Source organism: Phyllostomus discolor, chromosome 11, assembly GCF_004126475.2.
Source record: "Phyllostomus discolor isolate MPI-MPIP mPhyDis1 chromosome 11, mPhyDis1.pri.v3, whole genome shotgun sequence".
NCBI classification, from domain to species: Eukaryota; Metazoa; Chordata; class Mammalia; order Chiroptera; family Phyllostomidae; genus Phyllostomus; species Phyllostomus discolor.
Genome location: NC_040913.2, coordinates 44,041,213 through 44,058,409, shown reverse-complemented (window position 1 = coordinate 44,058,409; position 17,197 = coordinate 44,041,213). Strand labels below are relative to the sequence as shown.

Genomic DNA, 17,197 nt, shown 5'->3' with positions numbered 1-17,197 from the left:
GGACTTGTATGTCAATTTTCTTCACTAGGTTAAGGAATTTTTTGGTCATTTTTTCTTCAACTATGTTCTCAATCCCTTACTCACTCTCTTCTCCTTCTGGTATCTTCATGATGTGGATGTTGTTATGCTTCATCTTGTCTGTATGTTTCATACAGGTATAACATTCTTTATTTCTGACTATTTTTATGGTTTCTATGTTCCATTTTATGCTTGCTATCTCTTTGTAAGTTCTTTTTTTATGCCCTCTGTGTCTTGAGAATTCTTTTTTCTACTCTTCCTTAACAAATCTCAGCTTCTTTATATACTTTTGGAATTGTTCACCTAAACTGAGAAATTATTCTCTAGTGAATATTACTTTATGTTATATTATTTGAGTAGAGTAGTTGCTGTATAAATACACCTCAAAATATGTAATTGCTCGGTTACTATATTTTTTCCTATTCATTTAATACATGAATGAACAGTTGGAGAGGGGGCCCCCTCCATTCATATTCAGGCAGTACAACCAGTATAGGCCCTTCCATCTTTAATATATGACTTCAACTTTGTGCTGGTGTTGTCTGTTTTTCAGGCAGCCAGAAGAAAAACAACATATGGAGGTGCATGCATGGGAAGTTTATAATTAGTTAGTCCTGGAAATGGAGGTGTACATCATTTCCTTTCATATTCTGTTGGTTGACTCAACCATGTGACACTATACTAATTGTAGAAAAACACTTGTTAGCTTGGTTACTTGGAACTTGTTTGTATAGTTAATCATTTTGAAATAATACACTTTCTCCATTGGCTCCTATTCACATTTCTGTGACAGTCCTATGGCCCTGTCATTATGATTTAATCTTGTGGCATGAGCAGGGCAATGAATGACATTGACACAAAGTCCATGCTGGTGGTTAGCTATCCAGCCAGCTTTGTGCTGGAATTGGCATATAAGAAGCAACCATCAGAACACAATGCAGGGCTGCCAGTCAACTTAGTCCAAACTTCCTTCCTTGCTTGTCATGGTGTTTCTTTTTCAGTACTTTCTCCTATGCTTCTGGCAACTCTCTTCTCTTTATACTTTTGACTGATGACTTCATAAAGCCCCAGACACTGGGGCAGCTTCCAGACTCTGAGACTTCATTAGTCTCCTTGTCTATTCTTGGCAAGATAAGAAATTCTAGACAAATGGAAAGGCTGCTTGTCTCAATTGCTGAAGCTTTATGTTTCTTAGGGTTATGTACATCATTGAACTTTTAGTTCTTCCTTTCCCAGCTCAAGCTTCTGAGCTTGTTCAAATGCCATGTTCTACTTAAGTAACTATTTGAAGTGACGTTGGCATCTCTGTTTATTTTCTAATTCCTTGTTTTGATTTTCACCCCACTGGATATCATTTATTTTGACCAGGACACTTGTATTTCCTTTGATGCTGATGCCCTAAGTGCTGATGAATTGGATCTTAGCATTATACCTAAAATATTAGGGCAAAGCAGAAAGATACAAGGAAGGAAGCAGATGGTGCAAAATGAATGAGGTGTTTTGTTGTGAATGAGAAATAGAGGGGTAACAAATCCTATACATTACATGAGGAGAAGGACAAAGGAATGTACATAAATCAATAGTAGGTAGAACAGGGCAATTACAAAAGTAAGGGCCAGGAAACAATTCCAGTGTTCTATGCTTCACATACCTAAGAGGCAAATTGGGGTGATAGTTTATATTTTTAAGGGATAAACAAAGAATCTCTTAACTCTGAGGATAGGTCTAGGCCAATCTTTTATGTCAAAAATGCAGATCAGAATTACAGAACTTCTTACAAATCAAATGCAAGTGTGTATGTGTCTGGAAACAGATGGTCCATTTCTACTTTCAGAATCCCAAAGGGGTCCATGATTCATGAATAGCTAAGAGTTACTGGATTAGAGGGTCTGTTTATACTGAAAGTCAAAACTATGAAGGAAATGAGATGACCAGGAGAAAGAAGGTGAAGGGCCTAATGCAAAACCAGTGTGGAATGAGATGTTGTGGGAATTAATGTTTCACTCTATAATGAAATCTAAGTGTCAAGCATTAAATGTTCAATTATGAAATTGGAGTCCTGTACTGTAAAACATGAAAGAGTATCTATTTCCATGTCAAAGTACATGAAGTAGAAAAATGAAAGAATAGGTTTAAATTCTACAAACCTAGACTTATATTTTTCAAACTAATGTTCTCTAAGAATGCAGTTTTGCAATAGCATTTTGTTTTTATTTTCTGTTCTACTGAAACTGACCTTTTGTTCTACCTAAGACATTTTTTAGGCATCATGGAATACAAGCCTAGGCTAGTATCCAAAGGCACACTAGATAATGATATTTCTATTTTTATGAAGGCACTAACACCTATTTTCATTTCTGCTAGCAAAACTGCTGAGTTCTTGAGCAGACTGGAGACAGAGTTGCCAAACAGAAGTATCTGTCAAACTGCTCATCATAATCCACAATCTTCACCTTGGGTAAGTGGAATGCCACACAAGGACTGTCTGGCATTTTCAAAAGAGGTGTTTAGTAAATGAAGATTAAGTGCATAGAGTGACCTATACAACATAGAATATTGCAACTAAAGACAGATGTCCTAACCTGAAACTTTAATTGCTGCTTCAACTATAAAATAATGTTTGTACCTGTCACCTGTATTATGGGCACTTGGACAAAAAAAAAAACATTGGCCTCAGTAAAGCCTTTGATCTCACCATTTATCCACCATGCCTGTAAGGACCTTAGTCAAGTGAAGGAGAAAACCATAGTTATAAAACAACATATATTGAGTGTAGAGCATATAGTAATTAGAAAGCTGAAGTTTAAACTATGAGTTAATAAAGTGAAGAGCATCATTCTAGGTGTCAAATTCATCAAGACACAGAAGCAAGAGTTAAAGTATGATGTCAAGGAAAAGCATGACTTGTGTTGGGAGTTTTGTGTAGGTGCAGACTACAGGAGTGCAACTCTAGAAGAGCTGCAGTATAGAAGGCTGGAGAGGTGGGTAGGAACTATGAGGATGGTTCCTCGGTGGACTCTCTTGGATACTGCAGGATGTTTAGCATTCCTGATCCTTGGGCACAAAATGCTAGTAGCACCCCACAGACAGTGAGACATCCAGAAATGCCTCACACAGGAAGCTGGTGGTACTCATGGTGGAACACCACTGTAGAAATCTGTGCATCACTTTGGAGAACTTGGACCTCATTCTGTGAAGACTGAAGGTAATGAAAGTTTTAAGTAGGGAAGGTCCAAGGTCAGATTCATACTTTAGCTGGATCACACTGGTAACCATGTAAAGGATGAATCCAAAAGAATATGGGAGGCAGTGGGGCATCTAAGACCCTTCTGTATTAGCCTAGGTGAGGAAAGATGAAGACTTCAAGCAGGGCGGTGGGTGAGAGGATGGAGATGAGAGTGCAGGTTGCAGAACTGCTGACAGATGAAATTGCCAGGTCTTGGTTATTAATAGCTAACAGGACACAACAAAATAAATGTAATTAAGGATGAGTCTGGCAAAGGATTGTAGCTCAAAGAAAATATGGGTTTGAGTTCTAAAATGTCTGCATTTTCAGGATTTGGGCAGGTAAAGAAATAAGTTGTTAGAGAAATCTGATCTTCATCTTTTCCCACCCACCCTTTTTCTCATTAGTGACCATATTTTTAAAATGTCAGGAAGATATTATGACACTTTATGGGGAAAGACCATTTTTTCCCTGCTGCTAATGTGATAGTTTAAAGTCTAAATTTGCTAGTGTGGGCTCCTCAAATCATGTCAAATTAATTATTTCTCTCCCCTTGTTGCAGGGCTCTGGAGGAAAGGCAAGTTATAGGTAGTAGAGTTTAATCATGTGTAGGAATAGTCTTTGCATCTGTCCAGATACCCTGTGGCAGTGAGAGAGGGGAGGGAAAACAGGAGTTGGATAGCCTTACGAACTGGGTTTTTGGCTGCTAGGATGGTCTTGCTTTCTGCTCAGAGTTTCCTGACTCCTGTGGTTTGAAACACCTGGTGGAATTGTGCATGCTTGTTCTGTTGATTTTGGCTCAGTTCTTCAATTTAACAAGATCATCCTGAACTTTAATACTGTCATAGAAAGCATTAATAATGTATCCCATAGCTGCATGTTTTGTGGACTGATAGTGCATTAGCCACATGATCCTCAGGATTATTAGTAGAAAATATGAAGCAGGATTAGACCCAGAATGGTTCCTTATGAACTGAATTCAATAGCTCCTTGGATTTTTACACCAAATTGTTACTCATTTTTTGCCACATATTTAACTGAATTTTTACCCATATTATATTCTTATTCTATCTAATATGTCTGCATAGATTTCCTCTGCTTTGCAGAAACATCTAATGCTTAAGGAAAGTCAAACATGTGCATAGAACTTTTGCAAAGTTATGACACCTGTGGTTTACCTTAATTATGGTCAATATATGGAATGTGAATACTGTGTGATACCATTTACATGGGATGTGAAGAGCTGCAGGATTTCAAAGTTTTTTTTTTAAGAAACAATTTTAATTTTATTACATAATGCAACTTTCATGAGAATATTGTTTTTCTTATGCTGTTTACATGTGGATTTGTCATGGGCAGACAGAAATTTAATAAATACTATATAATTATGTCAGTGAAAAAGGCTATAAGAAAATTCCTTTAGATGTTACACATAAAGACTTCAGAAAAAGGCATGCACACTAAATGGCTTCCAGTCTCTGGTTTGCTACCCCTTGCCTCCTCTTCTTCTAGAGAGAATGGTAATTGTTAAAATGCTCATCCTGTTGTTTCACTGCCCAGTGATCACTATATCTTCAAGGACAAAGTCAGAATGCCTTAGCTTAATCAAAAAGTGCTATCTGCTCTCTGCTCCCTTCCTCCCACTCACCTCTCTCTATAGTTATGAAGTCTAGGTCTTTGCCACTCGCAGACCAGCAGCATGGGCATCACCTGAGAACTTACAGAAATGTAGACGAATCTCAAGCCCCACTGCAGACTTATTTCAGAAGCTGCATTTTAACATGGTCTATGGGTGATTTGTGTGCACATTAATGTTTGAAGGGCACTTCTCAATCACTTATATCTGTATGGCCATATCCTTTCACTTTCACTACTCTAAACACTTACTAAAACTTGGCTTTTTAAATTTTTCTCCATGTGCCACATATTCTTTAAAGTCAACACTTAAGGGCATATGCTCCTTGCATGCCTTCAGTCCTACTTTTACTCCAACACTTTAAACTCCTTTTATTAATTTCCCATTGCTTGTAAAGTAAGTAGTGGGTATTTAAGGTGTGGCAGGGTGACTATAGTTAACAGTATATTGCATATTTGAAAGTTGCTAAAGAATAGACCTTAAAAGTTCACATCACAAGAAGAGGTTTTATAACAATGTGTGGTGATGGATGTCAATTAGACTACTGTGTTGATCATTCCACAATAGATATAAATATTGAATTAAGTTATAAACCTTAAACTTATATATACATGTCAATTATAACTCAATAAAAACTTTCCCATTGCTGCTGTAACTAATTACTGCAAACTTAGTGGCAAAAAAACAACACACATTCATTCTCTTACTGTTCTGGAATCTGAGTCAGAAATGAGTACAAAGGGGTTAAAATCCAGTGTCAGCAGGGCTGGTTCCTTCTGAAGGCTCTAGCAGGGCCTTTTCCAGTGTCTCTTGGCCACCATCATCCTTTGACTCCTTTGCATGTGGCTATATCATTCTGATCTCTGCTTTCATTCCCACATCACCTTCTCCACACTCTTTGACTTTGCCTTCCTCTTATAAGAAACCTTGTGATTATATTGGGCCCACCTGGATTACCCAGTATCCTCTCCTCAAGATCCTTAATTTCTGCAAATTCCCTTTCGCCACATAAGGTAATATTCACAGCTTCCAGAGATTAGGACATGGACATCATTAGGGAGCCATTATTCATCCCACCATACTCTACCAACTGTTTCTTTTGTTATTTGACTTCACATATCTCTTAACAGGTATATTACTGTCTCATGATTAATCAGTTTTAGTTCTTAATAATTTATTTCCCCTGTTCTCCTAATGTAACCAGTATTTCATCCTTTTTCTTATTATGACAATGTGAATATCTTCTCAGTAAGCCTATTACATTTTCTTTTTTCACAACTTTTTAAAAATTTCATTTTATTTTTGCATTTTCTTAGTTTCCTTTGAACATTTGACTGCCTTTCCTCAGTTTTTGTGAGAGTTTACAAAGTGCTTCTTCATGCAAATTTCCACACAATTTCCATTTTTTGCCTGTTAGATAGTTTGTCAATGCCAGGTTTCTTTCCCTCTTAGAAATATCCCTTCCACATCCCTCTTACCTCCTGCCTTAATTTGGGCTGGTTGCTCTTTAGGGCTTCTACACAGTTCTTATTCCGAAACTTTCAAAGAACGGTTCTCATCCTTGTTTGCACATTGAAATCACCTGGGGGGCTTTAAAATTCACTGGTGCATGGGTCATGCCCTCAAATGCCCTGCTGTATTGAGGCCTGGGCTTCAGGGTTTTTAAAGCTCCCCGCGTAATTCTAGTGTGCTGCCAATGATAAGAACCACTGCTGTGAATTCATCAGGGGAATAGTTGTTACTGCCTTCATAACAACTGGGTCCCTGATTTCTAGGTCTAATCTATATTCTTGCTTTATTATTATTATTTTTTGTTTTGACGGAGCCTATTATTTAGTAGCTTTTCAAGAGAAGATGCACATTCAGATTCTTGTATATCTGAAATTATCTTTATTCATCTCTTATTCTTAGTTTACAATTTTCTGGTAAGTATTCCAAATTGAAAATAATTTTTCTTCAGAATTTTGCATTCATTTGCTCTTCTAGTCTTGGGTATCATTTCCTGAGAAATCCAAGGCTATCTGAATATCAGTCCTTATATGAGGGTTTTTCCCTGCTTCCCCTGGAAATACTTTAATATTTTCTTTTTTCCTGGTATTCTGTAATTTATAGTGATATGCCTTAGTGTGGGATCATTGTTATTCCTTTTCAAAAATAAAGGAAACTCATTCCTAGTTTTAGATGATTTTCTTGTGTTATTTCTTTGATTTATTTCTCTTCATTTTCTCTTAATGGAATTCTTGTTGTTCAGATATTACACCTCCTGGATTTATTTTCTAACTTTTCTATAAAAAATTATTTTTCTGCTTTAACTTATTCTTGATGACTCCTGCCCACCCCCCACTTCCTGGCATATTGAGTTAGAAAAAAATCCCAGTCCTTTCCCTTCTGCATGTCTCCTTTACTCACACAACTACTATATTCTCAATACTTCTGACACCAGATGTATGGGTTTTTTTTTCTCACATTGAGTAATTTTGTGACACCAGTTAGGTGCCCTATAATTTAATGCAGTTGTGATCCTATCTACCTAGAGATGGTATCAGTTCCCACTGTTTCAGGGCTTAGTCCTACAGGACTGCCTCCACCTCAGATGCTATCATAGCTAGTAGGTTCCTAGGTTACTCACAACTTTAGTTCAACATGGCTACAAATCGGAGGTGCTGTGACTTTGACCAATTTGCTACTGCAGCTTATAGAACTCAGGATAACACATCTCTCAGTTTATTAAAGGATATGATAGGCGATCCAAGATGGTGGCATAATAGGTAGAAGTTACACTAACCTCCTCCAAGCACCAAACTGGAATTAACACTAAATTACAGAAACATCATCCTGAAATACCAACTGAACAATAGCTGCAGAAAAGCTTTATAACCAAGGACTTACAGAAGAAACCACATCATCACAACTTGACTGGTAGGAAGTATAGCGGTGTGAGAAGGCTGGCTGGGCTCCCACAAGTGCAGCTGAAGCTCTGGAGGGATATTTCATCACCCGGCAGAGGTGGGGTTCCCTGAGAAGTGTGGGGTCTAAACCCCAAATTGGGGTCCCCAACTTAGAGCACCAGAACCAGGAAAAGAACCCAAATAACATCCATCTGTGAAAACAGTTGGGTTTCTCTCAGCCAGAGAGAGACAGCTATAGGTAGAGAGAGCCTCTTAAAGGGCCAAAGCACAAAATTTCATTTGCAGCCCTTTACCCTGGGCTCAGGCAGAGGGAGGCCAGAGTGGACTAGAGATACAAGAGGAGTCTGGGGTTGATTGAAGGCTCTCAGAAGAAAGCTGAAGGGTCAGTTGCCAGGATCCCTGTGTAAGTCATTCCACATACTGCAGAAACCATCTTTCTTGGGCAGACGCCCCTCTTCAAGTGGCATCAGTCTTAGAGGAAGCAATAGCCCCACCTACAGGAATCCCTCCCACCCCATTCTGTGGAACTTAAGCCAGGCTGAAGAGGAGTATATTTGGAGGCAATTTCAGGGCCTAAGCCTAACAGAAAGGCTGAAAGCAATAGTGGATCTTTGGGTCTGAGATGTTAGCCGACCCTCTTCCAGGCCCAGTGATGCTGAACGCTGTCCTTGGCGCACAGCCTTGTTTTTTCTGCAAACATGCAGGCCTAGCAGATAGAGTCACAAGCTGTGGATCACTGATAGCCCCAAACAGGTTGTCCAGAGCCAGTCAAAGACAGTGTCTGACATAGGCTTGCACCAGAGTCTTTGCTGATCTAAAATAATATGCAGGAACAAATTCAAAGTGGTAACCAAAATGGGAAGACCAAAAAAAGGCCAAAAACGAAAGAACAAGAGAATTCTCTAGAAGAGGTAAATGAAATGGGGGAAAGCAATTTATCTGATACAGAGTTAAAAGAAATGATTATAAGGATGCTCAATGGCTTTAAAAAAGACAGATTACACCTAGTGAAATTAAAGTAATCAAAAACTCCCAACAAACAAAAGCTCTGGACTGGATGGTTTCATGGTGAATTTTACCAAAGATTTAAGAAGAATTAACACCTCTCCTTCTTAAACTATTCTCTTAAAAAAATTCAAGAGAATGGAAGACTCCCAAGCTTATTATATAGGCCAATAATATCCTAATTCCAAAACCATATAAAGACACTACAAAAAAGAAAATTATAGGTCAATAACCTTGATGAACATAGATACTAAAATTCTCAACAAAGTATTAGCTAACTGAAAATAGCAATACATCAAAAAGATCATACAGCATGGTCAAGTGAGACTTATTCCAGGGATGCAGGGTTGGTACAACATTTGCAAATCAATAAATGTGATACACCACATAAACAAAGTGAAGAATAAAAACTACATGATCATATCAATAGAGGCAGAAAACATTTGATAAAATTCAGTGCCCACTTATGATAAAAACTGTCAGCAAAATGGGAAGAGAGAGAACACACCTAAACATAATAAAGCATTTTTGCTCAATGGGCAAAAATTACAAGCTTTCCTCTTAAGATTGGGAATAAGATAGGGATATCTTCTTTCACCACTCTTATACAACATACTACTGGAAGTTATGGCTGTAGCAATCAGACAAGAAGAAGAACTAAAAGGCTAACAATTTGGAAAGGAAGAAGTAAAACTGACTTTATTTGCAGATGACACGATAATGTACACAGGGAGCCCCAAAGATTCCACCAAGAAACTATTAGAACTGATGAATGAATTCAGTAAAGTAGCAGGATACAAAATTAATATCCAGAAACCAGTTGCATTTTTATATGCCAATAATGAACTAACAGAAAGGAAAGTTAAGAAAACAATTGCATTCACAGTTGCTATAAAAAGAATAAAATACCAGGAATAAATCTAACCATGGATATAAAAGACAAGTACTTGGAAAATTATAAGACACTAAAGAAATAAACTGAAGAAGTTACAAGTAAGTGGAAGCACATACCATGTCTTTGAATAGGAAGAATTTACATTATTAAAATGTCAATGGTACCCAAAGCAATCTATAGATTCAGTGCAATTCCTATCAAGATTCCAATGACATATTTCACAGACCTAGAACAAATATTTCAAAAATTTATATGTAATCACAAGAGGTCCCATACAGCAACAAAAATCCTAACAAAGAAGAACAAAGTTGGAAGAATCACACTACCTAATATCAATCCTTACTATAATGACATAGTAATAAAAACAGCCTGGTACTGGCATAAAAACATACATATAAGTCAATGGGACAGAGTAGAGAGCCCAGTAATAACCCACACCTTTATACTCCATTAATATTTAGCAGAGGAAGCAAGCACATACAATGAGCTAAAGATAGTTTATTCAATAAATGGTGTTGGGAAAATTGGACAAATATGTGCAGAAAAAGGAAAGTAGACTACCTTTTTATGCCACACACAACAATAAATTCAATGGATTAAAGATGTAAATGTTATACCCTAAAATCCTAGAAGAAAACATAGGCAGTAAAATCTCAGATATTGCTTATAGCTATATTTTACCAGATATATTTCCTCAGGTAAGGGAAACAAAAGAAAAAGTAAGTGAATGGGACTACATCAAACTAAAAAGTTTTTGCACAGCAAAGGAAAACATCAACAAAATAAAAAACCCCCACTGAATGGGAGAACATATTCACCAATGATACATCTGATAAGGTGTTAATATCCAAAATTTATAAAGAACTTATAAAGTCAATACCAAAAAACAACCCAATTAAAAAATGGACAAAGGACCCGAATAGACACTGTTCCAAAGAGGTCACCAGATGGTCAATAGACATATGAAAAGCTGCTCAATGTCACAAATCATCAGAGAAATGCAAATTAAAAGCACAATGAGATATCTCCTCACACCAGTCAGAAAGGCTATCATCAATAAATTAACAAACAACAAATGCTGATGAGGACAGGAGAAAGTGGAACACTTTTGCACTGTTGGTGTGAATACAGATTGGTGCAGCCACTGTGGAAAACAATATGGAGATTCCTCAAAAAGTTAAAATGGAACACCTTTCAATCCAGAAATTCCACTTCTGGGAATATAGCCTAAGAAAGTCAAAATACTAATTTGAAAGAACATAAGCACCCCTATGTTCGTTGCAGTGTTATTTACAATCACCAAGGTATGGAAGCAGACTGTGTCCATCAGTAGATGAGTGGATAAAACAACTATGGACATTGTGGACATTTACACAATGGAATACTACTCAGCTATAAAAAAGAAGAAAAATTTATCCTTCATAACAGTATAAATGGACCTGGAGAACATTATGCTAAGTGAAATAAGCCAGTCAGAGAAAGATAAATGCTATACAAATTCACTCATATATGGAATCTAATGAACAAAAGAACTAACAAGCAAAATAGAGACTGACCTATAGATAGGAGCATGTTGACAGCTATGGGGGCAGAAGTTGGGTGGTGAAGGGACTGAGCAAAAAGGAAAAACAACTCATGGACATGAGCAACAGTGTGGTAATTGCCGGGGGTGTGGGTGACAGGGCAATATAAGCAGTATAAATAGTAATGGAAATATTCAATAAAAATAAAAATAATGAGGATATGATAAAAGGTACAGATAAACAGCTAGACAAAGACACCTGTAGGACAAGGTCTAGGAGGGTCTTGAACACAAAGAGCTGTGTCCCCATGGAGTTGAGGTGTGGCCACCCTCCTGGAACATGGCTGTGTTCTCCTAGCTAGATGTTCCTTGAATCCCTTTATTTTTAAGAGGTTTATAGAGGGTCTTTCACATAGGCATGATCAATTATTAACTCCATCTCTAGCTCCTTTCCCCTCTCTAAAGGATGAGGTGGGTAGAGCTGAAAATTCTAAGCTTCTAATCATGGAGCCACCCAGAGTCACCTCATTAGAACAAAAGATGCTACTAGTGCTCTTATCACTTGCAAAGTTATAATGATTTTAGGACCATTGTTTAAGAAACTGGGAGCTGATACATAATGTCAAAAAATATATGAGAGATAGGAAAAAAGTATATATATATATAATTTCTTCTAAGTATTTTAGTGGTTTGTCTTTTGCAGAGGGAGAGGAGATAGTTTTAACTGCCAAGAGCTTTTTTTTTCCCCTGTGGCTATTTGAAAATAATAATCATTTCTTATTTCATGAATAAAATCTCACCTTCTGTCTCTCAAAGGGAAGGGCAGAGAGCATACGAAAACTTCAAGTAAGGACTTGCCAGTCAAGATGGCAGCATAGGCAGACATGGCTCACCTCTTCATACAACTACATCAAAATTACAAGTAAAATATAGAACAACTATCACTCAGAACTGTCAGAAAGGAAGTCTGACAACTACAGAATTAAAGAAATCACATCCATCCAGACTGGTAAGGAGGGCGCAGAGACAAAATAGGCTGGTTCCCCACCCTCACATGGTGGATAAAAATTTGAGATGGATGTCTGGGGAGTGAGGAGTCCCATGCCAGGCCCCCAGTACAAAGTTCCAGTGCCGGGAACATAAGTCCTCACAGCCTCTGGCTGCTAAAAAACAGCAGGGATTGAGTTGGTGGAAAAATCTGCTGGATCCCCAGGTAGATCCTCTTAAAGAACCCACACAGACTCAACCACTTAGACTCACTCCCTCTGAGCTCCAGACCTGGGGTGGCAGCTTGAAAGACACCAGAGATATACAGGGAGAAACTGAAGTGTCTGGCATCAAGGTGAGTAGAGGTGATTCTCCCTTTTCTAAACCCTCTTCTCAAAGAGACAGCAAACTGGTGCCCTATCTGAGACTCCATTATCCTGCTTAACACTCTTTGACCCACCTTAGAAATCCCCAGGGACTACACCCCACCCAACTTATGGGCCCTTGCAAGCTGCTTTTCCATATGAATGGCTGGTATTGGCCATGTTTCACAACTTCCTAAATTCTATCAAAAAAGCAACAGCTGGTCAGTGAGCCCTAGCCCCTGCACCAGCAGCAGCCAGCCTAGTTTCACAGCTTGGCTTCACCTGGGTATCTCCAAGCCCAGCACAAGTACATAGTCTCAGATTACTTGATGGCTCAGGCAGTGTGGTCCCGGACAAAACAAAGGTGGGGGCTGACCTTAGCCTGTCCCACCCAGAAAACCCCAGGGCCAGTGCACCCAGTAGACAGCTACTGACCACAATGGAGCACCACGACCCTGCCCCTGCACAGCTGATTCTCCATGGAGGGCAGAGGTTTGTGGTCAGTGGTCATAGCTGACTGGTCTGGGTAAATCCCTCCCATTGATCTAACAACAGCAACAAGTCTCAACTATAAGAGGAGGGTATACTCAGTCCACATGAGGGGCACACTTCAAGTGCCCTGCTTGAGTGATAGGGAAAGCTGTGCCATGGACCCTACAGGACACCTACTACATTAGGCCACGCTACCAAGTCATGGAGTCCAAGTAGCTCTACCTACTACATAGAAACAAACACAGGGAGGCTGTCAAAATGAGGAGACAAAGAAACATAGCCCAAATGATGAACAGGTCAAAACTCCAGAAAAAAAGCTGAAAAAAATAGAGATAAATAATCTATTAGATGCAGAATTCAAAACACTGGTTATAATGGTGTTCAAGGATCTTAGTGAGGACCTCAACAGCAGAAAAAAGATCCAGGCAGAAATGAAGGATTCACTAGTTGAAATAAAGACCAATGTACAGGAAAACAACAGTAGAGTGGATGAAGCCAAGAATAAAATCAATTATATGAATTATAAGGAATCAAAAACCAACCAATTAGAACAATAAGAAGAAAAAAGAATAGAAAAAATGAGGACAATACATGCAGCCTCTCAGACAACTTAAAGTGGTCCAACATTCACATTATAGGGGTGCCAGAAGGAGAAAAGAAAGAGCAAGAGCAAGAAATGGGAAATCTATTTGAAAAAAAATGAAAGAAGACTCCTCTAATTTTGTGAAGAAAATAGACATGCAATCCAGGAAGCACAGAGAGACCCAAACAAGATGGATACAAAGAGGCCCACTCCAAACACATCATAGTTAAAATGCCAAAGGTTACAGATAAAGAGAGAATCTTAAAAGCAGCAAGAAAAAAAGAAGTTAGTTATCTTCACAGGAGTTCCCATAAGGCTGTCAGCTGATTTCTCAAAAGAAAATTTTGTAAGCTAGAAGGAATTTTGGTCTACAAAATTGGCAAGAAATATTCATAGTCATGAAAAGCAGGGACCTACAGCCAAGATTGCTCTACCCAGCAAAGCTCTCATTTAGAATCTATGGCAGATAAAGAGCTTCCCAGACAAGAAGAAAAAACTAGAGGAGTTCATCATCACCAAAACATTATTATATGAAATGTTAAGGGACTTATTTAAGAAAAATAATATTAAAACTATGAACAGTAAAATGGCAAAAAATACAAATCTATCAACAATTAAATCTAAAAAACAAACTAAGCAAACAAGAACAGAGACAGAATGACGGATACAGAGAATGTTTTGATGGCTGCCAGATGGGAGTGGGTGTGAGGGAATGGGTGAAGAGGTGAGGGGATTGGTAGTTGTAGCATAGCCGTGGGGGTGTAAAATACAGTGTAGGAAGTGGAGTAGCCAAAGAAGTTATATGCATGACTGATGGACATGAACACTGGTGGGGTGATTGCCTGAGGAAGGGATCCTGGTTGGAGGGATAGCAAAGGGGGAAAAGTTGGGACAACTGTAATAGCATAATCAATAACACACTTTTTTGAAAAGCAAAGAAAACTTCAAGGAAGGGGGCCCAGAGGCTCAGCACCCAGTATGCAGGATTTTCAGAATCCTTTCATTCTCAACCAGGGATTTGACTGCTGCTGGTTCTCTATGAGGCATGCCTTGTTTAGTGTAATGCAGAGAATATGTTTTTGATTTCCTGTCAGGGTTGGGAGAATTACATCTGAATTTTCAAGGTGGAGCAGGAATGGGCACTTTCCTGTCATCCATCAGTCTCCCCCAGCAACTGGTGCAAATATTGGACCCTCACATTGATCTGTGGAGAAAATTGGAGTCTTATGCATGTTCTCTATTCCCAGATAGCCAGTGAGCTGTCTTTTGGTTTCTAAAGATAGAGTTTGTTTGCTTCATTTCCTCCTCTGTTTAGGGTAATTTTTGAGAGAAGGATGTAACAGAAGCATTTTTATTCCATCATCTTAAAATAGGAACTTAATGTTCGTCATGGGTTGATTTGTGTCTGCCTCCCTGCCAAATTTATATGTTGAAGCCCTAAACTCCAGTACCTCAGAGTATAACCTTATTTGAATATTGGGCCTTTAAACAGTGATCAAGTTAAAATGAGCACATTAGGGCGGGTTCTAATTCAATAGGAAAGTTATCTTTTTATAAGGAGGAAATTTGGGCAGAGAGACAGACATGTGCAGAGGGAAGATGTCTCTCTACAAGCCAAGAGGAGAAGCCTGGACCTTATATCATGGTCCTCAGAAGGAACCAACCTTGCAGACACCTTGATTTTAGACTCCTGGCTTCCAAAACTGTGAGACAGCAAATTTCTATTGTTTGAGCCACCTAGACTGTTATACTTTGTTATGGAAGCCTAAGCAAACCAATACAATGCTATTTTTCATTTGCTTGAATATCCTTCCCCCTACTTAGTGTGATTTGTGCTCTTTAAAACACAGCTTTGTGTCATCCACTTTGAGAAAATATTTTTGATCCAGTTTAATTAAATATCCTTCTTTGTAGCTATCATGATGTACTGCAATGATTAATCTTTTTGTCTGTCTTCCACACTAAGCCCTTAGTACTTGAGGTCTAGGATCATGTCTTACCACAGTGCTTACACACAGGAGGCTTAAATATTATTTATTGAATGCTTATATTAAGTATAGCTTTTGGGAGAGGATAATTAAAACTGCATTTTAGTTGAATAACAAAAATTTAAGTTTTAATATGTTGAATTAGTATTTAATGATAGAATGACATTGTCTATGTCATATGTGAATACAGTGACATAGACAATTCTAGCACTTAGAACTAAGAAAAATAGTGATCAAAAGTTTTTTTCTCCCCTATTTCTAAACAGAAACTTCCTATCCTGCCTAGAGATCACAAATGGGTGAGCACACATTAGGATGGCAAATAACTTTAAAGTCTTCATAGTAAGGTGCTGTGTGACCTCCCAGTTTCTGTAGCCTTTTAAATGACACTTTATATATCTAACTTTTCTTTTTAGGTCAAAAACTAGGACCATATTCTGTTAAAGAATAAGTGGTTAAGTTTAAAAGGAAGGAATACAATAGAATTTAGGTTCCTGACTCAAGTCATCATTTCTGATTTAACTAAATATTTTACTCCTTCTTTTAATATCTTGATTAGAAGATATATTCCCTTGTCCCTTTCCCCACCTTTTAGGTTTTATATAGAATATTTGTGATGAAGACTAGCCTTGTCTAAAAATAAGGGGTCATTCTGTCCTATTGTAGTTGCCTTTTGTTGAGGATATAGATAAGAGGATATAGCGATGGGGGGGTTTGGATATACAATGGATTTCTGAACAATAACTCAGAGCTCCACTATTCTAATTAGTAATGTTATTGATGAAATTATTTGATGAAAAATGGGTTTTATAATGACAGAAATGGGGGAATGAATTAAGAAGTGCTTGAGGAAGTATTATAGTAAGAGAAAAGGGTAGGGAAGATGAGCCTACATAAGCTTTATGGATTATTAGTCCAAAGAGTTAGGCCTGAAATAGGTAGCCTACTGCTATGAGGATGCTGGTAGTTTTATGAGAAAAACGGAATTTCGTACACATTAGCTTATCATCCTGGCCTCTGTGCCTTACTACAAATCAGTGTGAGAGACAGAATACTTGACATCTCATAAATTCTGGAATATCTGGTTACTGTGCCAGTGAGTGGAACCCTGACATGGTGGGTCAGTGGGACTAAAGACATCCTGCTGTGTGTGCTAGCTCTCTTAAGGCTCCCCCTGGTCCTAATTCAGGCAGAATGATGACTCTTGTGCTCTTAAACAGGCCTTGTTTTTCTGCTTGAAATTAGGAATGAGCCTCAGGTATAGATTGGGAATGCAAAGACTTAGAAAGAAATGCACATCTGGAATCGTGTGGTATCAGTCACCAGTTGACAGGCTATTTAATAGGATACCATTAGTGAGCAGTAGATATGTCAGTGCTTCTAAGTCAGTGTCACTGTGGCTTGTCCTTGGTATTGGCTGATCAGTCAGTTGGAATATTCTTGAAAAATATTTAACTCTTTCTCTATGTCAAAGCCTTCTCATTAGAAAGAACACAGTATGTTGACTATCTCTGAGTTGATATTTTTAAAGCTTAGTTTATAGATCAAACTTTAAAATGTGCCTTACTAAC

The 17,197-nt window shown here is 38.1% G+C and overlaps 1 protein-coding gene across 3 annotated transcripts in view; it reads left to right on the top strand.

Moving 5' to 3' along the window:
- EPSTI1 (epithelial stromal interaction 1) overlaps nt 1-17,197 on the top strand; it is a 121,475-nt gene that overhangs the window by 65,587 nt on the left and 38,691 nt on the right. For all 3 annotated transcript variants that reach the window (XM_036011328.1, XM_036011329.1, XM_028526716.2), the window contains exon 7: nt 2,383-2,476. In XM_036011328.1, coding sequence (XP_035867221.1) covers nt 2,383-2,476 — 94 coding nt within the window. The remainder of the gene's footprint in view (nt 1-2,382; nt 2,477-17,197) is intronic.